The sequence below is a fragment of the Colossoma macropomum genome, unplaced genomic scaffold, assembly GCF_904425465.1.
Source record: "Colossoma macropomum unplaced genomic scaffold, Colossoma_macropomum, whole genome shotgun sequence".
Taxonomy (NCBI): Eukaryota; Metazoa; Chordata; class Actinopteri; order Characiformes; family Serrasalmidae; genus Colossoma; species Colossoma macropomum.
In genome coordinates, this window is record NW_023494790.1 from 35,738,602 (window position 1) to 35,765,563 (window position 26,962).

At 37.6% G+C, this 26,962-nt stretch overlaps 1 protein-coding gene across 1 annotated transcript; it reads right to left on the reverse strand.

The window, feature by feature from the left end:
• Positions 1–8,481: 8,481 nt before the first annotated feature.
• On the reverse strand, positions 8,482–26,695 carry LOC118809690. The gene is made up of 25 exons (XM_036573214.1): positions 26,597–26,695; positions 24,557–24,624; positions 24,082–24,108; positions 23,052–23,182; positions 21,871–22,128; positions 21,693–21,794; positions 21,446–21,572; positions 20,322–20,452; positions 19,168–19,425; positions 18,990–19,091; positions 18,744–18,870; positions 17,410–17,534; positions 16,172–16,435; positions 16,001–16,099; positions 15,774–15,891; positions 15,231–15,358; positions 13,875–14,138; positions 13,701–13,802; positions 13,488–13,605; positions 12,539–12,646; positions 11,616–11,794; positions 10,739–10,902; positions 10,411–10,656; positions 10,018–10,180; positions 8,482–8,862 (listed from the first exon to the last, which is right to left on the reverse strand). Exons 2-25 carry the CDS (start codon positions 24,600–24,602, stop codon positions 8,758–8,760), a joined length of 3,492 nt encoding a protein of 1,163 aa, XP_036429107.1. The 5' UTR covers positions 24,603–24,624; positions 26,597–26,695; the 3' UTR covers positions 8,482–8,757.
• Between the last annotated feature and the right edge of the window lie 267 nt (positions 26,696–26,962).

Below are 26,962 nucleotides of genomic sequence, written 5' to 3' on the forward strand. Positions count from 1 at the left end.
TGACCGCGTTAGCGATCTGAGTGAGTCGCTCACTGTAAACGGCTGTAACGGTCGCGTTTGGCTTTAAAAGGAGGAACGGCGGAGAGCGCTCGCGCTTCAGAACCGAACGTCCAAGCGGCTCTAATTGGTCTAAAACTCACGCCAGTCTTTTGTTTGTCCTCCCATAGAACTTTTTCTGGCTCGCGCCTCTCTGCTCTACTGAATTAACTCTGCTGTTTTGTTTTTGTTTGTTTGTTTGTTTGTTTGTTTTTTAATCTAGACACAGAGTAGAAAAGTGCAAATCCTTGAAATACATAAGACAGCTGTACAAGATTATTTTACAAAGCATCACTGAAGAGGCCATGTCTTAATATATTTAAGTCAAAGTATGAAGTTGGACATTTAAACAAAAATCTGTTTATTATGTAATTTTACGTTACGAAACAATATAGGTCTTTATATTACTACTCAAATACATTTGTTTATTATTGTTCGTGTTTTCCAAATACTTGGAGATAATCATTATAAGTTATACATATATATACGTGTATAAAAAAGTTTAAAAGTCCTAGTGGTCTAACTTTGGGCAGCCCTGATCTACTTAAGAAAATAAGCAGAAGTGTAGATGTTGAAGAGAGTGAACCAAGTGCTTTTTTGCATTAAGTTTTGGTGGTATGTGATCTCTAAAGTACCCAAGTTAGCTGTTAAGTACACTTACTTCCTATTAGTTCAAAGTTGTTTTATCTTGGTTCCTAGCTTGTTGTCTCTGGTTACAATTGGACATTTGAAAATAAATCAATGTTGTGTTAATCAAAGCATGTTTTCTGCAAATGAGCAAAAGGCTGTGACTGACTGTGATTGTAACATTTACCAATGGAAATAAATTAAAAGTTATTCTACCATGAACTTCAATGATATAAGGAAACGAGTTTTAACATTTTAAGGTAAGGTAAATGGTTTAAGAATTGATTTTTTCTTTTTCTGTTTTGCTACTGTAAACATATTTCTACAATAATCAAAAAACAAAACATACAAAAAAATCACAAAAGTACAGCAAATAAAACCTTAGTGAATGTTCTTTTAGTAACACTTTCACATTCCTTTGCAAAAGTTTGAACACCCCTGTTTAAATTAGGTTTTGTTGTTTTTCTAACTCATCCTCTACGAGGAAACAACATAAACACATACCCAGCTGTCACTGTGTCTTAAGATGTCTTGACAGTATTTAAAAGATGTCTTGAGACATTTTCTTATGCCAAGACATCTCAAGAACGTCTTAAGACGTATGAGTGAAGACAGTGTCTTTGTCTTGAGACATGAAAGTGAACGTCTTAAGACAAAGAAGTAATTGTTTTGTGTGTCTTGAAGATGAGGCATGACTTAAGACATCACTTTGTCTTAAGACATAGAGATGTTGTGTCTTAAGACAGTTCAGTTGAGTCCAAGGAGTGGTCTATTACAAAAAGTCCTGTGGTATCACACAAAAACTGTAACATTACAGCAGGCTGTTTCTTGAGAACATACTTGTTATATTCTCATTATATTTTACATTAGGGAGTGCTGTGGTAATCCTGGTAATCCTCAGTTGTAATTTTGTATTGTAAATTTGGCAGTACCACAGGAATACCACACTCATACCACAGGACTTTTTGTAATGGACCACTCCTTGGACTCAACTGAACTGTCTTAAGACACAGCATCTCTATGTCTTAAGACAAAGTGATGTCTTAAGTCATGCCTCATCTTCAAGACACACAAAACAATTACTTCTTTGTCTTAAGACGTTCACTTTCATGTCTCAAGACAAAGACACTGTCTTCACTCATACGTCTTAAGACGTTCTTGAGATGTCTTGGCATAAGAAAATGTCTCAAGACATCTTTTAAATACTGTCAAGACATCTTAAGACACAGTGACAGCTGGGTATGTGTTTATGTTGTTTCCTCGTAGAGGATGAGTTAGAAAAACAACAAAACCTAATTTAAACAGGGGTGTTCAAACTTTTGCACAGGAATGTGAAAGTGTGAAACTCCCATTATATAAAATAAATTAAGATAATAATTAAATGTTGAAACTGTAAGATAATTATCGGGCCTCTTGGTGAACGTTTTCACTTCTTAGAATGCTGCTGTACATGTTTCGGTAAACATTTGAAGTGGTGCAGTATTTCTTGAAGATCGCACGACAATCTTTTACACATGGAGTGAAACAGGAGATGTACATTCACCTGTGCCGGCTTGCCAATTTTTGTGTAGCAGCAAAAGCAGAGAAACCTGTTTAAATAGAGAATTATCTGCACCTTAAATGGGCCTAGGCTAAAATTTACTAGAAATAGTTGCTGCTGTCCTATATGAGCTTGAGTCTGAAATACTGTAATGCTGTCTCGGCACAAAGCTCTTGTGAATCTTCAAACAAGCTCCAACTAGTCCAGAATGCAACTTTAAAACAGTCCCCCTGCTTTGGTTTCTCGGTTTTCAAATCTAGAATGAAAACCTGCCTATTTACACAAGCTTTTGGTTAACATAAATGACAAGATCTTCTCCAGCCTGTACTGCCAAGACAGCAGGAGACACAGGGAGACACAGGAACTCATTCCAGAATCTCTAACTACCCATACTGCTCGATCTGTTTGATTCTTTTTCTTGCTCTCAGGGAGTTTTCCTTGCCCCGTCACCCTCTGCTTGCTCAATAGTGGTCTAGACATAGAGATTTCTGTGAAGCAGCTTTGTGACAACAGCAGTTATAAAAAGCGCTATACATATACATTTGAACTCAATTAAGAGAGAAAAGAAGGTATTGAAACAGCTTCTTCAGCAAGTGTGTTTTTCAAAGCATTTTCCATAATTTTCTGAAAACAACATCAAAATGAACAACAGTTAACATCAAACGAAAAGTATATTAGTTATGTTTTGTTTTGTAGTCATAAAGAGTCTTTCAGTTGGGACTGCTGTTTGCATGAAACACAATACAGGTCTGATTTTAGTAGACTGTTTTTAGTACATGAAGCCACGAAAACTTCTTAAGTGAACCCCAGGGAAAACTATACATATATACATATATGTATGTATATCACTGTTGTTGGAAGAAAACCTTGAATCTCCAAAATGAGAACTTTACAGGAGAGGGAAAATACCTACTTTACTTTTAATGTAAGTTAATGAATGAAAAGTCACGTGTTTGGCACTATATTCTTTTTCTGAACTTTTTTTCTGGTGTGTTTGCAAGGTTGGTGACTGTCAAGTGACACTTCAGCCCTCATTAAATGGGCCACTGCCTGCTCCACTTCATCTAGGTTCTCTTAACTGTTCGAGCTGCGGCTGCAGTAAAATGTAAAACTGCCCCACTCAGAGCTAATATGGTTCATTTTGTTTTATATATATAATTTTTAAATATGTTAAACTCAGCTAATAAACAGAATATGTGTACTAACATTTGCAGACCATATTTATGTAATTTCCCTGTAGAGGGTGTGTTGACTTATACATTACATGTTGACATGCAATTTAAACAGGGTTGGTCAAGCTTTTACATAGGAATGTAAGAGTGAAACTCCTGCCTAATGGTTTAACAGCTGACCAATGGCTGATTCTAAATGCATTTGATCGTTTCCAGATGGGATCAATACATAAGTTTTAGTTTTAATTAAATTTTGTTTTTTAATGGCTTTTTTTCAGCTTTTTCAGTATAACGCACGACTGGTGGTCTACGTGTATGACTCCTATCGTGGTTCCCTCTTGATGGTTGTAGGTGGGGCATTAATTACTGCGACACAGCGCCTGTATAACGTGCTTTCCCGGTCAGTCGTCAAAGGCGTGGATGCTGAACGGTAAGCAGGCGGTTCCGCTCTTCCCCACATATTTCTCTTTTTAAGCATATAAGGATGCTTTTAAAGTCATTTCTAAGGATGTAAACACTACATTGTGAAGTCGTAGTACTGTTGTACATGTATATGCGATGTCCTCTCCAGACTCCTAAGTGTAAACGGCGCTTTTAATGCGTTTGTGTTGGAACCTCAGTAGTTTTTGTTTTCATGCCTCGTGCAGGCAGGAGAGAGCGCGAGAGAGCGTCTGCGCATGTGCGCTAACTGTCACCCAAGCCTCTTGTGTTCAGGTATGTTTTACTGTTTAAAATGATGAGCAAATTTCAACAGTTTGCTCACTAAATAACTGTATTTTTCTCTTGTCGAAGCTTTTTGTCTGTTTCCGTTTTCCAGCCAGTTTAAACTGTATGTAATTCTCTGTGTACATTTGTGTCGTGGTGTCCTTATAGAACTCACCATTGTTTCATGTATGAATCGCTTAATTGGATGCAGCTCGAATCTAGAACCCAATTTCAGTTTCCAAACTACAGCAATTATTCTCCTCAGTTCCCAAACGCTTACAGAGTGTTGTTAACCTCTTATTTTCCAGGATATATTTTGGTTTGTCCGTCTGAATTTACATGACCAAATCGTAAGGCAAATTATTCAGTAACTGCATAAAATAAATGTAAATTTTTATTTTGTTTATTTATTTATTTATTTTTTTTATTGTAAAGCTCCCCTCAAATTAACAAAACATGTGTTTTATGATCATACGTGTATTGATATATGCTTACAATTTACTGCTGAAAGCCAAAAATCTTAGACACTCTTTGCATTTTTTCATAAAAATAATTTGTACAGAGCAGATCACTGAAGAGATGTCATCTGTTTATAGTTTATAGCCCAGATTTGTGGAAAAATGGGTCGAGTTTCAGTAGACAAAAAAAATTTTGAGCTTAGCTTTTTTTATTATAAGGGTTTAAAATTACATTACCCATCTATTTGACTGGAAAGAATACAGTTACAGCTCTCATACGACCCCCACCTTTTGAACGTAGCTTATGAAAAATGAAATTTATGAAGAATATGACGAGGTGCGGTTTGGAACCACCGGTGGTTCCAAAGAGTTGAAGAAAGAAGAGGTAATGTGGCAAACATGCCCCCGTCCCAACTTTTTTGAATGTGTCAAATTCAAAATGGGGACATATTTTTCACTACAATTTAAATTTAATCATTTCGTATGTTGTATTTTTTCTGTTTTACAGGGGAACTCTTTTTTGCTTGAATGGTTTAGATGTTAAAATCATTCAGAGGGGTTTGGTGTGAAATGCGCCTTTCTAGAGAAATTCATTGAGTCAGAGTTGTTCAGTATTGTAGTACTAGGAACCAGACATCCTTATATCTACACTACAGATATCACCATTTTATCTGCTATTCAAAATGACCAGTGGTCATTAAATAATAATAAAAAAAATTCTGTGGGTACTACTTTTTTTCTTGCAATGCCCGGCATGTACCTCCCCGCCCTGCATGCATTTTATGTTGTTTGTGTTGACACCGTGGCGTTGCACAGTCAGCAAAACTCAGAGCTTATGTGAGTTGTTCATCAGAGGAGCTGCGATAGATCACAGTTGCACCTCACTGGATAATTGTTCAGAATGGTGGTGAACTGCGCTGAATCAGGATGCAAAAACAAATGGAGAAAATGCAGTAGAGTGCTTTTTTTTTTTTTCGGTTGCCATTACAAGTGCTTGAAATCCTGAGGTTGTGGCTAATTTGTTGTGGCTGTGACAGTTCGAGCAAACGGTGACGCGCTGATCACCACTTACTAGTAGGCTTAGCTCAGGGGTCACAACCGAAATGTTAATAAGAACCATTCTCTCCTTTCCATGAAAATGAAACCACATGGGAGCCACAACATTTTGTGTCAGTTTTACCATCTTGGCTGTAAATATGTCTCAGTGTGTGCTGATGTACAAATACAGGCAAAAAAAATAATATAAACGAAAACGCAGACTTACTTTACTCTGTTTTAACCTTTAGCTCAGCTGTAGCCACTTTTCTCGCACCTCAGTCAGGAAACTTTTCCGCAAGTTTCTTGTAAAATGTCTTTCAATGTTCGACTTTTTATGAGGCTGAAGTCGCTTCTCATTGGCCATCTTCCCCTTGAATTCTCCCATTCCACCTTAATTGGTGCCTGAGGCGCCAGAATGCACTGCTGCGCCATTTAAGGTGGAACAGGAGAATTCAGACGAGAAGCTGGAGAAAGAGAAGCAACTTCAGTCTCGTAAAAAGTTGAACGTTGAGAGACATTTTACAAGAAACTGTGGTGATGCAAGAAAAAAAGCAGCTACAGCTGAGCCAAAGCTTAAAGCAGAGCAAAGTAAGTCTGCGTTTTTGTTTTTATTATATTTTCAGCCTGTACTAGTACATTAGCATGTACTGAGACACATGTACAGCCAAGATGGTAAAATGAACTCAAATTGTTGTGGCTCCCAAGGTGGTTTGATTTTTGTTGAAAGCACAAGGTGACTCTTATTAATGTTTGGGTTGCGACCTCTGCACTAGCTTTTAATGTAATGTGCACGCCACAGACTGTCCGGGCGCTGCGCTTCCGCACTTGGCAAAGTTCCGCCTTTTGCGTTCCGTCAACATTACGTTATTAATTAAAATTTAGAAAATCGATTTTTGACATTTGTGCATCGATTCAGAATCATCCACGTCCGCATTGTGATGCATCTAAGAATTGATTTTTCCCCCCACCCCTATCTGTAATACTGTTTTCTTATCTGGAGTTAATGGATAATGTACTATATTGAACTTCTCTTATGCCTTGTTCTAACATTTTAGGTAGATTTTAGGCAGATAATCAGACCTGAGTAGTAACTGAATAATGTAACAACGTAATCAGAATACAAAAAAAGGTAACTGTTTTCTGTCACAGTTAAATAAAAAAAAAAAATACTAATATGTTATTTTAAAAAGGTAATTACTAGCGGAATTGTATTAAAACTACTGTTACTGGTGATTTAATGGTCATCTCTGCAACCTAAACCTTCACTTTCACAGTAATGTAACCTGTCAGTGCCTCTGCATGTTTGTTTTCTCTCCCATCTTTTTTGCTTTCATTTCTTTCTTTTGGCTTTCTCTCTCTTTTGTGGGTTGGTTTATCACTCATCGTTCATCAGTGTGTCAATCTCTGCTTCCTGTAGGTACCACCCATTTTATTTTGGAGAACTGACAATAGTGTATCAGCAGGCAGATTTCTTTTATTTACCAGTGAGTGGCAAGGTAAATTAACTGTCTAGTGTTCTAACTAGTATTTGTTTTTTCATTTCTTTCTTTTCTTTGGGGCCATCTTTAGCCTTCCTGCTAGACAGACTGTCCATCTAGCCTGTTTTACTTCATCATTTGTTATAGTGTAGTGTTTTATGTTTTGTGTCCTACTAAAGTGCTTAATTACATCTTCAGAAGTTATGTTTACATATTGCTGCTCTCGGCATCCTTTTTGTGTGCACCATCAACCTTCTGTTACTGTCCCTGTCCTCAGTAGGAATATAACGGTAGTCTTTGTTTATCTGACTATCACCACTACTAAATTCCTTTAGTGTCTCTGTGGGATTTGCAGTGTTATATTAGTGATATAATTAATTGACTAATTGACCATGGGTTCCCCTTTTGAGTCTTGGTCTCGATCATTGTTTCTTCTACATGCTCATTGGCAGTTTTTTTTGTTTTGTTTTGTTTTTTGTTTTTCCTGTGACTGTTGCCCTCGGCTTGCTCATTAGGGGACATGATCTATATGTCCACAAAGCTGCTGATAGTATCTATTGAAAAAGTGTGTATATATTCAGATCGATATAATTACTAATGTAAACTAATCTACATGCCATTTTACATACATTTGTACACAAAACTTGAAATATATTGAAAGAAATCATTTTCATTAGCCAAGACAATTCTAAAGCATTATAAACCTTTACTGCTTTAGTTAAATGGGCAGTATTTTATTATTACTTTTAGAAAATGTTGTAGAAATAAGCCTGTTTTGTTTCTCCAAATTTCACCAACATTTTGTTGGAAATATTCTGATGCCAGTATTGCTCAAATCTCAGTTATTTTAAAAACACGTGCATTAGGTAGTCCATCAGAAGGTTGTAGTAGTTTAAATTGTACACATTGAGTAAAAGCTATTAAGAGCTAGACCATGCAAAAGTTTGACCACCAGTGACTTTTTATTGATTTTCTAATAAAAATAAGCTAACACATCCTCAGAGAACACATTTAAACATGGCATTTTCCTGCTAATTTCAGTGCACAATTTCTACTTAAACGTTTTATATTTTAACTTTTACACAGGCCACATTTTATGCTTTTTTGGTTTTCATTTATGTTAAATTCAGCAAATAAACAGTAATTGTGCATAATATTGTGCAGTGTGTCTCTGTAGAGGATGAACTTATTTCACATAGAAAATCAACATGTCATTGGCCTAGGGGTGGCCAAACTTATGACTGTATGTTTGTGCTATTCAGATGAAACAAATGCGTCAGTTTTGTATGAATACTGTTAGGTATCCTTCAAACAGCAGCCTCGAAGTCAACCTTTTGGGATCAGAGTTCTTTACAAATAAATGGAACACTACTACTAATAATAGTAATGAAAAGAAGAGAATTGTAATTCTAAAATAAAAATAGAAATAAAATGCTTAAGATGTTTATTTCACTGATAATTCAACAGAATTAATCAACAATCATACCCAAATGTCCAGAACCCAAATTTCAAGAATGTTAAAACATTCTTGAAATTACAAACTGCAGTTTAATTATAATGAATACTTTTTGTCCTCAGAAAGGTAAGTAATTAGGTAGTAACCTTTTGAATTCATATAGGAATTAACAACAGCAATGAAAATAAAGGAAAAAGAAATTATAGCATAGCCGTTTAACAACAAATGCAAGGGTCAACAGAGTAAATTAGAAGCTCATGCTGATGGATGTTGTGTCATGGAAGTCCACAGATCTGCGTCTTCTGACAAAAGGATGCCCATCATCCTCATCACCATCATCATCATCACAGGGCTGAGAAAGAAAATCAAACATGAGAGTCAGTCCAGATAATATTTCAGCAAGTGCTATCTTGCATTGTAGTTTTACTGTGAAAGTACTGTAAAATGTAATGGTCAATACCCATATGTTGACAAAAAGAGTGAATGCATATAAATAAACATACATATACTGTATTTTAAAACTGCTGTTGTTAATTTACAGGATATCAGTTCAGAGTTAAAACTGTCCTTGTAAATAGTCTAAAATTAGTTTATTAATGGCTGTCTGTTAGATAATAAACACCTCAGATAAAACATTAATTAACAGTTATATCACATCAATAAATGAGGGCAGAAAAATTGAAAACAGAAAAATGGCTATTAGGCCATTAGGCAAACACTAATAGTCACTGTTGCCCTTTTTATGTGCTGTAACTGCTTATTGATGATTTTCAGGGTGTTTATGGACTGATAAATAAGCATTAATACACTAATTTTAAACCATTCATAAACTCTTTTTAAGGGTAGTCTTGCTAACATTTATAGAAATAGAATGTAGATTCACACAAACAGTTGATAACTTTTATTTCACAGACATTTGCACTTATTTTAGTGGTTTAATTGTTTTCTGTATCGTTAAAAACAATGTCAGAATAATTTCTCATTTTTAAATATTTCTAAAAAATTGAATGGCTTAAATGATTGTCATTTTACAAATTTTTACCAGCATGGTTAAAAAAATCAACTTTTACTGTTAATTATTAACTCCGGTTTCCTCCCACAGGCCAAAGACATGCAGTCAGGGCAATTGGATATACTAAATTGCCCCTAGGTGTGAATGTGTGAGTGAATGTATATGTTTGTCTGTCTGCCCTGCGATGGACTGGTGGCCTGTCCAGGGTGTATCCTGCCGTCTGCCCAATGACCACTGGGACAGGCTCCAGCTTCCCCCCGCGACCCAGAAGGATAAATGTGAAAATGTGTGTGTATGTGTGTGTATGTGGTAATTATCAGGTTTTGCCTGACACCCCTGCTGCTGGACTTTTCTTTCCCCAGAATTTTTTTCAACAGTGTATTTTAACTATTCTTTTGTGAAAGACCTGTATCAGCATCGCCAAAACTGAAATAAAAAGTAATGTGTTCTACAGAACTGGCCAGTGACTGGCTAATTGGATGATGTAAAACTCACCAGTGCACATTGACCTCCATTCACCAGGCATAGGTGAACCTTGCAGTGCAGGTAGAAATTTCTGTTGACACCAGTGAAGGTGAACATCCTGAAAGAGAAGCGGCTGGATATCGAGACTCCGTTCTGCAACACCTCCACTGTGCCATCTTTAGGGTTAGGACACCTGGAGGGCGAGAGAAGAATTAAAGATTTGGGAAATGTAGGCTGCTCATGCTGATTCTTAGGACCTTCAATACAGCAATTTTTTTCAAACAAAACGGCAGATTAGATCGCCACACATCACAAACACCATCTGACACCATATTTTATCAGGCCTCTCAGAGCAACTAAGATCATCTCCTGTCAGAAACCTAAGCTCATGTTTACAAAGATACTTGATTATATTCCTCTTACTCATTGGTGATCAGATCCCAGCGGACGTAGTAGTTTGGGTCATTGTAAGGAGTGGCCCAGCAGCTGTCCATCACAGTGGAGAACACCTGACTGTCGACTCCATCCACCTCTATAGCCATGAAGACCTGCTGGTTCACATAAAGCGTGACAGTACCGGATAAACGAGCGGTGAAAAGAGCATTGGAGTAGGGCACCATGCGGATCTGGTATGTACCCAGTGTACCTGGCAGCTTCTTGTTGATCACACTGTGGAAAAAAAAATTATCATTTGAAGAACATTTATCAAAGATTTAGAAAGATTGTCTGCTGGTGATACAAATATTGCTACCTATCAATAGCCTGGAAGGTCATGGGTGCAGAGATGCTCTGGATGAGCGGGTACACACAGGAGAAGTTGAGGTTCAGCCAGCTGTCACGACTGACCACACTCCTTGGTCCAACACTCGAGAATGACTGAATGGAGTTCTTGTAGATGAAGTGTGTTGAATTAACCTAAAAGACATGTTACAGTTTGAGAAAAATAAGCTTCATCAGTGATTCTACAACATCATTGTCATCATAAGAATGCAGGGTTCATTTAACTTGAACATGAAATCTTGTGAACGCAGGGTGAAAATGAAAATAAGTTCAACACAGTTTGTAGTTTTCATCGTCAAAGTATAGTGGAAGCAACAGTGGCTGCATGTTTCAGCTCTTCACACTCTCATACCGCTATGTTATGTGAGATCATGGACACTTATTATCCATCCTAGACGTGATGGAACGGTGATGTAGGCTGTAGACATTCATAGACTAGCCTTAAACGGCTAGATTCAATCTATCACTCCGCTCCAAGATTAATTAATGGAGACTCTTATAGCACTCATCATTGCACTTTGTATGAAAAAGTTCTCCAGCCATACGGCATCTTGCATCACATCTATGGTCTCTATCAGATCTGCTGTAATGACTGGATCACCCGTTAGGTTCCTAGAGTTCTGAGAAAATCTGCTTTTTTGCTGCAGTGCACCAGCGAACCGGAATACATTACAAAACTATTACTCCATTTCATTTTTCTGTCTTACTGAATAATTTTATTTTCAAGATTTTTCGTTTTTCTTGTTGTCTATTATCTAAGTTGGTTCTTTTACTTACTTTTTAATTGTTTTTATTACATAAAAAGGTTTTATGCCCTTATCTCTCTTTGGAGACAGCCTATACTGTACCTCCAGGATTGAGCCACAAGTATTGTCGTCAAAACGGAACGTCACTCTGCCATTCTGGGCCAGCCCTCTGCATGAGGGATCATTGAGATGGAGGACGGTTACAGGAAATCCAGCTTCAAAGAGCTGGCAGCGGGACAGAGACACTGACCTACTTGTGCCGACACAACTCTCAGAGACATCTGAAAAAACGGAGTAAACAGTGTCAGACAGACATTTCTCTTAAAATGACTTCAGTTAAATACTATAACAAGCGGTCTCTGCTAGCTTTTCTAGCTAGCTTTTACTAGTAGCTAGTAGTTCCTATCAAGCAGGGGCAGACCTCATCTATCCACTCCACTGTTTGAGTACTGAGACCAACTGATTAAACCCATGGAGTCAGGTGAGATTCTGTTTGATTGGAATGAAGAGAGAAATGTATGGAGAAATGCTTTCTGTGTGCTGCTGTTTCTATCACTGTATAAAATACGCAAGAAGCTTCCTTTCTTGTTCTTGTTTTTTCAAGTGAACATGCTAGCTCATTCAGAGTTCAGCAGCAGCTTATTATTGTTTTATTTAATCAGATTAACAATAAAACAGGACTGATGTGTACTTTAAATTCATATTTATGCATTTTCCTGTTATGAAAAATTGGGAGACTAAACAAAAATCTATGAATTTGTGGCTTTGTTAGATCACGTTCTTTACATATCATTAAATGACAGAAATGACCACGTTTTTGCATCAACCTTAAATGGCTATTTTCCTCACCTGTAAAGTGAGCACTAGGACATATCTGGTGAAACTTTCAGTGTAATGCTTGCAGAACATAAACCTTAAGAATGAATTTTGCCCCATTAATGAAACTTTAAAGACAGATGTATCTTACTGACTACTCTTTAGTACTTACAATGAATTCAAAAATTCCATTTTAAAATGAAACATACCAAAAGTTTCGGGATTGGATCTCTGACTGTTACTTGTACAGGCGCAGCCATAAAGTCCAGATCTTGCTACGCACACCTCATTTGCACTGCAGTTCAGAACCCCACAGGCTAGAGAGAGAGAAAGATAGACAGACAGACAGACACAGAATGGCATGGTCAGGCACGTCATAGTTACATCACTGTAAATTACATTACAGTTACTGGCATTAAAACATTAATTTCCTCTAATAAAGATTATCCGTGCCATCACTATTATCATTATAGTGATACAGTGAAATAGTTGTTTCATGTGAGTTGAACAAAGGTTTTAATATTTAAATGACATTAAGCCATAATATATTTTTGTGAATTGTTTCACAGTCTAATATTGAACAGCCACTTAGTGAGACACAAATTACTTACTGCAACGCTATATTTTTAGATATATAGTCATGTGCAAAAGTTTGCGTGTCACTGGTCAAATGACGCTTTGTTGATTTTCTAAGTGACAATATGTCACAGCATTCTCTACAGAGAACACACTTCTGCACATTGTAATGCACATTTACTATTTACTTGATGAGTTTCACAGAGCAAATATTATGATGCATTTTATTTTTGCCCAATATGTTCAGTTCAGCATAGAAACAGAAATTGTGCATTAAAATTTGCAGAAAAATCAGAAAATCAACAAAACATTCCATTTGACTGGGGTTGTTCAACTACTGCATATGACTGTATGCCTATTGCAGTATTTTGTTCATGTTTGTAATGGCATGATGCTCCCAACATGTGGAAAAATTACCAACATAAAAGGCTAAACTGTTTCTTTGGGACCGTTTATGAAATGTACAGCTTAAGCCCACATATAAGTGATATGCTATGGTCTGTTTGGCTCTGTCTTCATATTTGGCAAATGGAAGCAGGAGCTGGAGGGGCAGAGGGTTAGTTAATTCTCTAGAGATCGTACCATCAACACGGAAAGCCCAGCGGCCAGGCCTTCCAACATTAGAACTTCTGGACAGGTCAGCGGTACTGGCCGCCTGAATCCTGAACTGATAGGCGTTGTCCTCTGTCTGATAGCCAGCCTAAAAAAATAATTTTAATAAAATTAATGTTGTTAATGTTAAACGTTATGAAGCACTGAAATCAGTAAAGACATGCATGAACGTGCTTCTCTCACCATCCAGGCTTCTGGATCATTTGGAATTTGACCGTAGTTCATCAGGACAAAAGAGACGTCACTGTCTTCATCAGAGATCAAGATAACTTGGAAAGTCACCTCCTTCAAGGGGAGAAAGATGTTAAGAAATGTTGGCTTGGAGGCAGCGACTGAATCCTAAGGACAGACACTTACCCCTACATCAGGTTCGAATTCAACCTTCTCCCAGGTGCCAACGAAGACCCAGGCAGCAGTGAAGTTGGACCTGGGGTACATCTGTCTAATTTCTGCTGTAGCTTGTGCTATAAGCGGTCCACTTGTTGCTTGCTGGTAGGTGATGTTTCCTCTGGTGTAAGTGTCAATATCAGTCCACAGTGGAGCGATGATATCTTTGCTCGTAATTGGGACATAGCCGTCAAAGGAGAGGGACTCAAAAGAAAGGAAACCATCCATGCTGAGCTGAAAAAGAAATAATTAGAAATATATTTTAGATAATGAACTTCGCTTAAAGACAACATGAAAGCAGCAGCTAAACATCTCATCTTTTTGAGGTGCCCTGTAATTAAAGCATTTTGTCCTGTCTTGTAGGGAAAAAGAGGGTTTGGTTTTTACATTTGTTTACACCAAATACTGTTTATGAGACCCAAGAAACTTTTCTTGTATAATCTTTACAATCATAAACTATGGGTCTACACACTATTGCATTCAGAGCAACCAGTTTGGTTGTCGTTTATTAGCCTGATCAGTTTGAAATATGGAAAAAAAATAGCATTAAAAAATCTCTAATTTAAATCTTCATTTTACTTGTTCATTTGGCTTGACAAAGACAACTTTGCAGGAACATGGAACATGAGACCTATACAATAATAATGTGCCTGTTCTTTTGGGACTAATCAAATTACTCTTTTTCACCTTAGCAACAACCTGGGGTTCCATAGCAACAGCTTTGTCAAGCCAGTTGGTGTCATTCATATTTCACTGAACCTTAAGGTATAAGTATCAAAGATGGATTTGGAACATCCAGAAAACCTGTCCAAGAAAGCTTGGTCATCATTGGATCTTCCATTAGGACAATGATCCAAAGTATTCCCCCATATCCTATAAATAAAAGTCAACCTTATCACCTAAAACTCCCCTGAAAAACTGGGTTGAAATAAATAGGATGGTCCAATAGCGAGAATTAAGAACTCTGAAGAACGTAAAGAAGTAGGAATGGTCTTGTTTCCTACTAAGTGTTCCATATCACACATTACAAAGAAACACTGAATGATGTTATTCTGGCAAAGAAAAAATGTATAACTGTCAAAGTGCTATCATTTTCTGGATGATTATTTATTTATTTGTTTGTTTATTATTTGTGTTAAAGATGTTATTTCTCATGTACAGTGGTATGATAATAAGAAATAATATCACTATGATCACTATAAAAACATTTATATTTAAAATGTTTTACTATCTCGCTCATATTAATTGAGGCTGTGAATAATCCTGGAAGGCACTGCAACAGAATACGTCTAAAATCGTTTTTAAAAATTTTGTTCTTTTGCTTACATATAATTGTGTGTAGTCTCTTCCAAAGTAGGAGAATGGCTGGCTGAGCTGGACCAGTGTATTACCTCCATCATAGGTAACAGTACGAACAGCACCAGGTAGAACCGGGAAGAACAGCCTGAATGGAGCTGGAAGAATGTTTGGAATCATTGTGTTATTATTCTTTTTGCTTTACTAGCAATAACAGTGTAAATATATATATATAGTCCCCACCAAGAGTACTGGACCAGTGAAGACTGAGGCAGAAGATTAGAGTGTCACCTTTTATGAATAGTTATTCTGAACATGAGTTTTATCGTTCCATTTTTTTTTATCAGATCCCTCTTAATTGTAAGTGTAACAGAGGTGTACAGATACAGTACATAACCCACCAGTTGTGTTATAGGGATATAGTGAGTTAGTCTTTTCTGAAATTTCACTTTAGCAATAAAAGACTAAACAACTGTTATAGTATAACAACTATTTTGAAAAACTGCCATGTTACACACTCAACTACACATTAAACCAAAGGTAAAATAACAGTAAATTCACTAGTGACTGTACCGTTAACTTCGAAAGCCCAGCGACCAGGCATTCCGACGTTAGTGGTTCTACGCAGGTCAGAGGTACTGGCTGCCTGAATGGTGAAACGATTGCCGTTGTTTGCCGTCATGTAGCCAGCCTAGAAAGAATCATTTAAATAAACTTAGATTACATAGTTATAACCATTACATGTGGCTTACTTACTTGAAACACCATAACATTATTAAAAACTAGAATGATCCTCTCACCATCCAGGACTCTGGATCAGCAGGCATGTTCCCATAGTTCATCAGGATATAAGAGGCGTCATTCCCACCAGAGATCAAGACTACTTGGAAAGTCACCTCCTTCAAGAGGAGAAAGATGTTAAAAGTTGTCAGCTTCAATGCAGACACTGAACTCTAAGGACAGACACTTACCCCGACATCAGGTTCGAATTCCACCTTATCCCAGGTGCCGACGAAGACCCAGGAAGCAGTGAAGTCTGACTGTTGGAAATAACGCCTAACTGCGTATGTGGCTAGCTGGAGAAGAGGACCGCTTGTGGCTTGCTCGTAGGTGATATTTCCTCTGGAGTAGGTGTCAATGTCGGTCCACAGTGGCGCGATCATGTCTTTGTTTGTCAGTGAGTAGTAGCCATCACTGTAGATGTACTCAAAAGACAGGAAACCATCCATACCGAACTGAGAGAGAAATAATTACAAATATCAAGTCACAAATAAAAGTTTTCTAAGACTGCATGAAAGCTCAGACATTTGTTTGTTTTGTAAGAAAAAAAAGGTTCTAGTTAGTTATTATTTATAATTCATATTTTCTAGCCGACTATAGTTTGTAGCTTTCAGAGCACTGAGTTTTTTATAGTTGCTTGATAAGTTATTTTTTGAATCTTTTAACATATGTCACTTCAAAGAAAAAACTTTGCTAAAAATATTTTCTAACCTATTCTTCACTTTTAAAAATGGTCTGAATCTAGGAATGTCCACAGACATTTCATCTCAATACTTTAACTTTACAGGAGAAGGAAAAAACCATGAATAACTTGGAATGAAAATTAAAGTAAAAAAGACTTTATTACAGGCATTTTTCGAGCATTTCTACTGGCCTGTTCATAAAATTTTAACATGACGTGAAGAGCAGCTGGTGTTTTATAATTATGTTGAAAAAAAGGAGAAAAATGCAGATATGAAGTGTTGTCCCGACATTAATGAAATATAGAGCAATAGATGAGTATTTAAAAACAGAAAAAGATAGAGTCATGCAGAACAGAATTTTCCCCATTTTTAAATATGGTGGTGAATTTGTGATGCTGAGGGGTTGTTTAGCTTCCAAAGGCTCTGAGCACCTTCTTAAGAAACATGAAATCAACTGCACTAAGTTTGATAGGCAATTAGCTAACAATCTGGGACTGTACCACGTGAAGACACGGGCTGCTTATGTACGCCGTAAAAAAAAACAAATACCGACTTATTTGTGACAGTTACTGTTAGAAAAAGCATTTTTGCTGTGTTGTTAGCCCACAGTAATCGGCCTGAAGCGCTACTGGTCCATCCGTTTTCATCATTACCCGCTCCAGCCTTGAGTGAGGTTGTGGATAATCCAGGAATTCACCATAACAGAATACATCTTTAAATTCTGAAAATCCTGTTCTTTTACTTACATATAATTGTGAGTGGGATGATCCAAAGTAGGTGAATGGCCGGTCAAGCTGGACCAAAATAGAATCTCCATCATAGAAAGGAAGACGACTAGCAAAAGGCATAATGGGAAACATCGTAGTTGGAACTGGAAGAAAGATGAGAATCATCACTGTTAATAACACAGTGAGTTTAAATTTCATGTTTCTTCATGTTTACTAAATTAGTGAGCCAAAATAGAGACAGTCACATTTTATGAGTATTTATTTTAAATGTTTTTATTTGTTCTGGAATTATTGCACTTTTTCTATCCAGACCCCACCTAATTGTTAAAATCAGTAACTGTGAATTTTTTTTCAGATAAACTCAAATTTTAGAAAGGTGAAAGTGTGGGGAAAAGGAAAATGCTAATGAATCGGTGCAAATCACCTCATCTGTAAAAGGTGGTGTAAATGTGGGGTAATGTCTGGAAAAGTTGCTTTCAGATTCTGTAATTTCTGTAAATTTAATATTCAGCAATTTAAAGATAACTACTTTGACCTGTACTTACAGAGGATGCCGTTCAAGAATGCCAAATTACAGTGTAAGTAATACCAAAGTGTTATAACAATGTTCTTTCAATAGCATCATGCTATACTTGATTAACCCAGGTTAGTAATCAGGCCTGGATCATCCTATGGGTCATCTGGGCATGTGCAATTAGCAATTATTATTCCTCGTCTATGTTATGTACATCTCAGCTGTCTGATTTTAATTCATGCATTATAAGTAAGAGGTGAATTCATGGTTGACCCTCACTCAGTATTGAGCTTACCTGTGTTCCGTGTTAATGTATGCACAATCTTGTTATTGTTTTGTTTGTTTTGAACCACTATAGGGTGTTGGATGGTATTATAAATGCACTACTGTCTGTCAACAACGGACTATAACCTCATATCATGCCATAGCAGGACACAGTGTGTTTGGAAAATGTATTGGTTTTCAACTTCTACTGTCTTTATTTAACCAAGGCAGACCAATTCAGTTCCCCCTGGATGACATCAAATAAATTACTTTATCATATTTATACTGTAATGGAAATGTTTCATTCAAGAGGTTTGTTTCTAGAACCAATTGGACAACCTGATCATAGTTGTATATGCCACAAGCCTCAGGCCTATAATTTAATGATCCAGGCTTGTTCTTAACCTTAGCACAGTGCAACCCTTTTTGGGGTAAAAATATTTCACAACCCCATCTTCCCCCTTCCCCACACCCCGGCAGGCCACCTCACACACACCAGTGTAAAGATTACAGAAATAACAGAAGATGAATCAAATAGGAAGTCTGCTTAATGATAAAATAACAAGAAATTTACCAAACGCTGGACCGGAGACTTGGAAAACCCAGCGACCAGGTATTCCAACATTAGTACTTGTTGACAGGCTCCCTAGGGGTACCTGAATGGTCATATTTTGGTAGTTCTCCTGTGTCTGAAGGCCAGCCTATAAAGAAACATTTAAATACACTTAACAGCATAATAAATAAATTATATTTAGCCATGCCATTTTGGAATGTAGCATCATAAAATGAGTGAACACATGTATGAACTTGCTCTTCTTACCTTCCAGGGTTCTGAATTAGCAGCTGGAATGGGACCATAGTTCATCAGAATGAAAGTGCGGCCTTGAACATCTGCGACCAGGACTACTTGGAAAGTCACCTCCTTCAAGAGAAGAATGATCAATGTGAAAAACTGTTGGCATACAGACACTATTTGAATTCTAGGGACAGGCACTTACTCCTGTATCAGGCTCGAATTCCATCTTCTCCCAGGTGCCCACAAAGACCCAGGAAGCAGTGAAACCAGGGAACATCCGGTTCATTTCATTTGTAGCTGTCTGCAGAAGAGGACCACTTGTGACTTGCTCGAAGGAGATGTTTCCTCTGGTGTACATGTCAACGTCGGTCCACAGTGGAGCGATGATATCAATGTTCGAAAGTTGGACGTAGGTGTCAGGGGAGAGGGGCGTGAAAGAGAGGAAGCCGTCCATGCTGAGCTGAAAGAGAAATAGAAAAGCATTTTTCCCTGTGATTGTCAACCTAACAATGAAATCTTTTTGTTGAAAAGGGCTATATTAGTGTCAGTCTTACATCATTCTCACGAGACTTAAATGTATGGAAAAGTAGCATTGGGGCACTTTCCCTGAGAAGATAACGTTTATGGCTATCATTTATCTATGGAATGTGGCCGTTCCCACCCGACCCTGATGTGAATCCCAAACACCGCAAAGGGACGCGAGTGACGGCAGGAGGAGGATGTCAGCCGCCAGAGAGGGGACGACGGTGATGACGACCACGAGAGGCACGAAGGCTGGATGCGAGTCCCTAGCTCCACCGCCCAGGCACCACCACCTGTTCTGCAGGGAGGCTGCTTCGCTACATCTCAAGTTTGATCCAGGCGGCTGAGATGTGGAGCAGGGGTGGTGACGGAGACGGAACAATGAGCTCCCTTTCCCTCTCGGCTCAGGTGCTGCCTGGCAGCGTGAGCTCCTTGTTAAAAGAGCAGAGAGAAAACAGAGGGAGAGAGAGGGACGAGCAGCAGCAACGACAACAGAGTGAAGACCTGAAAAGTTCGAGTGAGAAAAGGACTGAAATGTCTAGTTCTGAAGCCACTGAAAAGCGGTGAGCTTAGGTTTTGGTTGTTTGCCTTGTTTTGTGTTTGTTTGGAACGAAAATTAAAGTTAAATGGATGCTGTGACCCTGAACCCTGCCTCCAGCGTCCTTCCTGAGCCCGGGGTGGCACAAGCAGTGCTATAGTATCTTTATTATTTAAATATATATTTTAAAAGATAAACCTTTTATTGTTTTGCTCCTATTAATCCAGGATGGAAAAACCTTGAAAGGCATTTCATAGAAAACATATTTAAACATTCTTCTCTGTTGTTTTACTTACATAGAGCTGGCTGTACGATCTTCTGAAGTACTGTAGTGGCGGGCTCAGCTGGATCTGTCTGTAATTTCCATCACCGGTAACAGCATGTGAAACGACAGAAGGTCCATGCGGGAACAGAGTCCAAGATGAACCTGGAAGAAAATTGCTAACAATTATGTCATCATTTTACTTAGTCTTTTTTCTATCACTGTTAATCACACTGACTTTACATGTAGAGATTGAAACAGTGATGTTAACATTTGCTTTTCTCTATTAAAGATAAAAAGAAGAATGAGGCAAAAAGCAGAACATGTCACCTTTTTTTAACAAGATCATAATTTCCCATTCACACCATAGAAGTACAAAGTAACGGCACAAAAAAATGAAAGTGTATAGAATTTAAAACATCATATACAGTCTTATGCAAAAGTTTGTGTGCCCTGGTCAAAAAAATCTATTTTAATTTATGCATTAATAATTAAGTATTGCATTCATTGTTGGATTAATGCTATACTATGTTAAAACCCACACTCAGTATTTTAGTACACTACAAGCCTCAGACTGGTCAGAACATTCAAAATGATCTTACAAAAAATTAAATAAACAAGACAAATATATAGAAATATATATATACCATCAAGGTAGCCAGGTTGGAGCCCTTCCAACATTTAAGCCCAAGGGCCTATAATTTAACAATCCTGGCCTGTTTTTTACCTTTTTTAACTGTTTTTAACTTTGCAGAGCAACACTTTTTAGGGTTAAAATATTTCACGACCCCATCTTCACCCCCTATAAAACACCAGTGTGAAAATGACAGCGGTTACAGAAGAAGAACGGTGCGTCTACTCATGCACTGAGCCTAATTTAGTGGTCAGTTAAGACCCTCGCTCAGTAATGAGGTTAGCCAATAGAAATTCTTAATCCACATTAGCCTGTCTTCTGTGGCCTGTAGGTGGAGCTATTTAGCAGTGCTTGTTCTTATTTAAACCATTTTCTTTTGTTTATCTTGTGACCCCCTTAGGAGCAGGTCAAGACCCCCAACCTGGTTCTGTCCACAAGGGTAACCCCTGTTCTACACATCCCAAAATACTCTTCTTGAAAAGGGTTTAAGAAGCTGTACATAAGCGCAAAGACTTGACATTTACCAAATGTTGCACCGGAGACTTGGAAAGCCCAGCGACCAGGTATTCCAACATTAGTACTTGTAGTTATGCTGCCCAGAGGTATCTGAATGGTGAAATTTTGGTAGTTCTCCTGTGTCTGAAGGCCAGCCTATAAAGAAACATTTAAATACACATAGCAGCATAGTAAATACAATTTTATTTAGCCATGTCATTTTGAAATTTAGCATCATAAAATTAGTAAAAACATGCATGAACTTGCTCCTCTTACCTTCCAGGGTTCTGAATTAGCAGCTGGAATGGGACCATAGTTCATCAGAATGAAAGTGCGGCCTTGAACATCTGAGACCAAGACTACTTGGAAAGTCACCTCCTTCAAGAGAAGAATGATAAATGTTAAAAATTGATGGCATACAGGCAGTGACTGAATTCTAAAGACAAGCACTTACTCCTGTATCAGGCTCAAATTCCATCTTCTCCCAGGTGGCCACAAAGACCCAGGAAGCAGTGAAACCAGGGAACATCCGGTTCATTTCGTTTGTGGCTGTCTGCAGAAGAGGACCGCTTGTGGCTTGCTCATAGGAGACGTTTCCTCTGGTGTACATGTCAATGTCGGTCCACAGTGGAGCGATGATATCAATGTTCGAAAGTTGGACGAAGGTGTCAGGGGAGAGGGGCGTGAAAGAGAGGAAGCCGTCCATACTGAGCTGAAAGAGAAATAGAAAAGCATTTCTGAATTCTGAAGTTACTCTGAACACTGTGAAAGCTCATTCAGCAGCACAGAAACTGTTGCAGAGCATCTCTTTTCACACAAGTTCTGCTGGGTGGTGGTGAGACAATATCAGCACTGCAGTGAAGTGCACCGGCTAATTTAGCACAGTTGTCACCTAGTCTAGCTGACGTTTTCACTTTGCTTTAAAACATGTTAAAACTTTAGCTTGATTAGCTATTATGCTACCTAGCCAGCACACTTGCTATGCGTACTACAGATTTTCTTTAAATACATTTACTGTAAGTAGCACTTCAGTTCTGTCCTTCAGACTTCAAGTTTTTCTGTAATTAAAGAATCCAATCTGTGTCAAACCTGACAGATGTATAGAACCTTGAAACTTGGACCTCAGAGAATCGAGACTGGTCTCAGAGTCTCCTTGCAGAATCGAGTCTGAACTTGGACTCACACTTCAAAGATTTTTGCAGTGTTTTGGTCCACAAGGACTGAAGCCTGACACATGTGATCTAGAGTGTCCTTACCAGCTGCATCACAGTCTGGTATGGAAACTGCACTGCTCAGGCCAGGAAGGCTCTCCAGCTTGTGATCAAAACTGCACAGCCCATTTCAGGAGCAGCCTTCTTACCACAGGACATTTACCACACCAGGGTCATCAGGAAGGCGCTCCCCATCATCAAGGACAGTACATACCCCAAATACAGCCTCTTCACACTACTACATACTGCTACAGAAGTGTGAAGTCTAGTAGCCAGTTGCACCAGCTGAATGTAAGTTCAACATAAGGTTTAGAACAAACTTTACACCCCAACTTACAATCAAATTTTCAGGATGGATGAAAAAACCCTGAAAGGCATTTAATAGAATACATATTTAAACATTCTGATCTGTTGTTTTACTTACGTATAACTGGCTGTACGTTCTTCTGAAGTAGCGAAGTTGCTGGGTCAGTGAGATCAGTCTGTAGTTTCCATCACCGCTAAGAGCATGTGAAACCACACCAGGTCCAGGAGGAAAGAGCGGTAAAGGTAGACCTGGAAGAAAATTGTTAACAGTTCTTTTATCATATTATTTAGTATTTATAAAGTCTTTTTTCCATCACTCCTAGTCACTTTAAAATTACACGTGGTGATGTTAACATTTGTTTTTTCTTTAGATTAAAGATAAAAAGAAGAATGAGGCAAAAAGCAGAACGCCACCTTTTTTTAAAAGATAATAATTTCCTATTCACACCAAAAAAAGTAATAACACAAAATTATTAAAATTTATAAAATATAAAATATTATATATAGTCTTAGGTAAAGGTTTGTGCGCCTGGTCAAATGACATGTTTATTTGATTTTCTAATTAAAAATAAGGGGAAATATCCTCTACAGAGAGTATAAATCTGCACAATTTAATGCACAATTCCTGTTTATTTGCTAAAATTCACAGATCAGGGGAAAAAAAAGGTTAATTTTACATTTTATCTTTAAATTTTATTTTATTTATCTTAGTTTTAAATGAAATGGAATTAGTGTACTTAAATTGTATATATGCAAAAGAAACAGGAATAATGCACTAAAATAAGATGTGCATGTATAAACGTGTGTGTGTGTGTGTAAAAGTTGAGTGCTCTTTTCCTGTTAGATTTATTGCTGACTGATGAAGAAGATAAAGTAAGATCAGTAACGAGCGAGATCTGAGCTTTAACAGTATAGATCAATGTGGGCTCACTATTTGGCAAGCAACAGGCCACTGTTATCATTTTTATTTACATGTTTATTGATTATTTTATTTTGATGATTAGTAATAGTAATAACCATTAATAAAGTAATTCAGAATCACATCTTAACCCTTGATGAAGTTCTAATGGAGGACACTGCAAGTGCTTTTAAATTAAAAGCACAGAAACTATGTGAAATCTTTTCTTTAACAATAACAGTCAGCTTACCTTGACCGCTTGTCCTCTCCAGCCCACCTAATTTTAGAGAAGGAAGAGAATGAGACAGAAAGAAAGATCCATGAAGTACCGACTCATTTCCACATCCTTATAAATATTCACATTTCACTGCTGATCTTTAAAGTCAACTTTGAATCAAAAATCTGAAAGCATTTTTCTTCCCTCACATGATGCATTTCCAAGTGAAATAGGCTATTCGGGCAGGAAATTAATGTGGGCAGGACATGAAGATGAATATGTAGTCAGCCACATGTGTAATATCTCCGTCTACTTCTTTGTGCCGCCCTCCCTCAAATTTAAACGAATGAGGAAGAGAACACTTCTACACTAGTATGGTCCAAAAAAATTCTGACATTTTACTGGACGGGTGGAACCAGTGAACTTCTACGGAAGCCTAGATCTAGTAAAACCCACTCTAGTGACCTTTAACCTCCCTTCTGCTGTGATGTTCAGTGCATGTACTTACTCATACAGAGCAGGACGGCCAAACAGAGGGGAAGCTGATACCCCATCCTGAGATGATGATCTACAACACTGAAAAAAGTTTGAAAGTAAGACAGAGCTGTACTAAATGTAAAACATTTTACTTTTTTCCTAATATGTTAAATTCAGCAAATAAACTGTAAACCAGGAAGAACAGAATTACACATTTAAACAGATTTATAAGACATTATAAACCCTAATAGAGTATACACAATTAAAGTACTGTGCAGAGGTCATATACATCTGAGAAAATTAAATGTAATCTTTTTAGCTGGATGAAAAGCACTTATTGGTTAAAACACTAACATTAGAATAAACAGATACATTTTTTTAATCTCATAGAAAGTGATTTTATGTTGAGGAATTTACAGTTACCATTCAATAAACACTTCATTTAATCAGCCTATCATTAAATAAAATCAGGTGAACTGCTGATGGGATCGTGATGAAGTCCATGCAGTATCCAGCAACATTCAGAGAAAAAAAATATATGTACGGGAAAACATATCGGGTATGGAACTTTTTCGTTTGAATGATTTTCAAAAAAGGCATTAATTTTGCCTCATACAGAAAAAAACGCAGACCTGAAGGCATGGTGCCAACCAGAATAACGGCACAACTTGAGAGAACTACGGCTGGAATGCAGCAGGATGTCAGGAACCACACCTGTTTTCTTTAAACTCTTTTCTGATAGCCAAGATGTTAATCTTACTGCAGGGATGAGCAGCTCTCATGCTCTCAGGATTTTTGCACAGCACTGTGTGCGCAACAAATTTTAAACAATAATGAACTACTAAACAATTGTTTTTGAATTTTTCCAAACAAAGAGACAATTATAAAATAAAATTATGAATCTGTTCTCACAGATCTCGATGCTTCAGAATAAAATCATGCTTTTGTATTTCTTGTAATTATCTCACTCTCTCTCTTTTTTCTGCTGTATGGTGAGATGAGATGACTCTCTTTATAAATAAAATAGTATATATAAGTCAAAAGTTATCCTCATGAATGAGGAAATCTGGATGACTTAGATACTGTCAATCACTCACTGATGTTCTTAATGCTTCTCTTTCAGGTATGTAGACCTGAGATGAGATTCTAGTGTCCCCAACAACTAATCTGTATGTTAACAGATGATTAAAGAGGATATATTTGTAATTTGAATCAGATATTATAGGCTTCTCCTCAAGCTTAGATCAACTAATATGTCCTGTGGAACATTTGCAGTCCTTAAACACTGAGTTGGCTCCATTTGGTAGCACCAATTAGTTTATATACCTTCCTGATATAAGTTTAGTCACTAAGATCACAGATAAGAGGTCTAGCTGTTGTGTTCTTGTCTACTTTGTGTACGAATAAAACTGTCACTGAAGAAACATGGTTGATTTATTCATAGATCTCCTGTGAGCACAGCCCAGCTTAACCTGCTAAAGATTTTGACTGTATCACTGTAAAAGCCAGTTCAAGGAGACTGCTACAACAGTGAAACACAGTGCACGAGCAGCAGGGATTCAGCCTGCGGTACTACGGAAATCAGTGCCGTTAGTCATTCATCCACAGTCACTTTCACTGCCTAGTTCATTTTGAAAGTAAAGCTCTATTAATGATCTCAATGGTGGATTAGAACAGTTTCTTTCAAAGGCCTGGGCTATGATGTAGCCGATTGAGTCTTGACCGACAACTGAGAAATTGATGGTGATCTGCCAGTTTGCGACTTAATTACATGCAAGCGTCATGATGAAAGATAAACACACACACACACACACACACACACACACACACACACACACACACACATCCACATCCACAGCATATGGGACAAAACCTCGTATCTCCATATTTGTTGTATTTTGACAGTTAACTGTTTTTTCCTTCTCCTGAAAAGTTACAATTTTGGAGACACAAGGTTTTGTTCCGACGAAAACAATACATGTACATTTAAAAATCATACAATTTTGGTAAATAATTATTGTTCCACTTTTGAAATGCAAAAACACCAATTTAATAATATATAAAGTCTTACCTGGTTGTTGGCTGTTAGAGCTGTGTCTGCAGCAGCTCTCTCCACACCACTTCACCACTGGATGAGAACAATGTCATTGGTGTCCACATATTTATACATATGTGCCCCGTCACGGAAAAGCTGAAATATGCAGCTACACGTCAGGATGGACCGGCTGTACCAGAGCCAAAAATGCTTTCACTTTCGATAAAATGAAAGCATTTAGTAAATGCCTTACTCATCAATCTCGGACAAATTTGGACACAGTTCATTAGTTTTCAATGTGAGGTTTGACATACTTAATTGTCATTAAATCCTCTGATACTGGCCAAGCCATAAGATGTCTGTACCTACAATATATCAATCAGCATGTGTAACTATAGTATA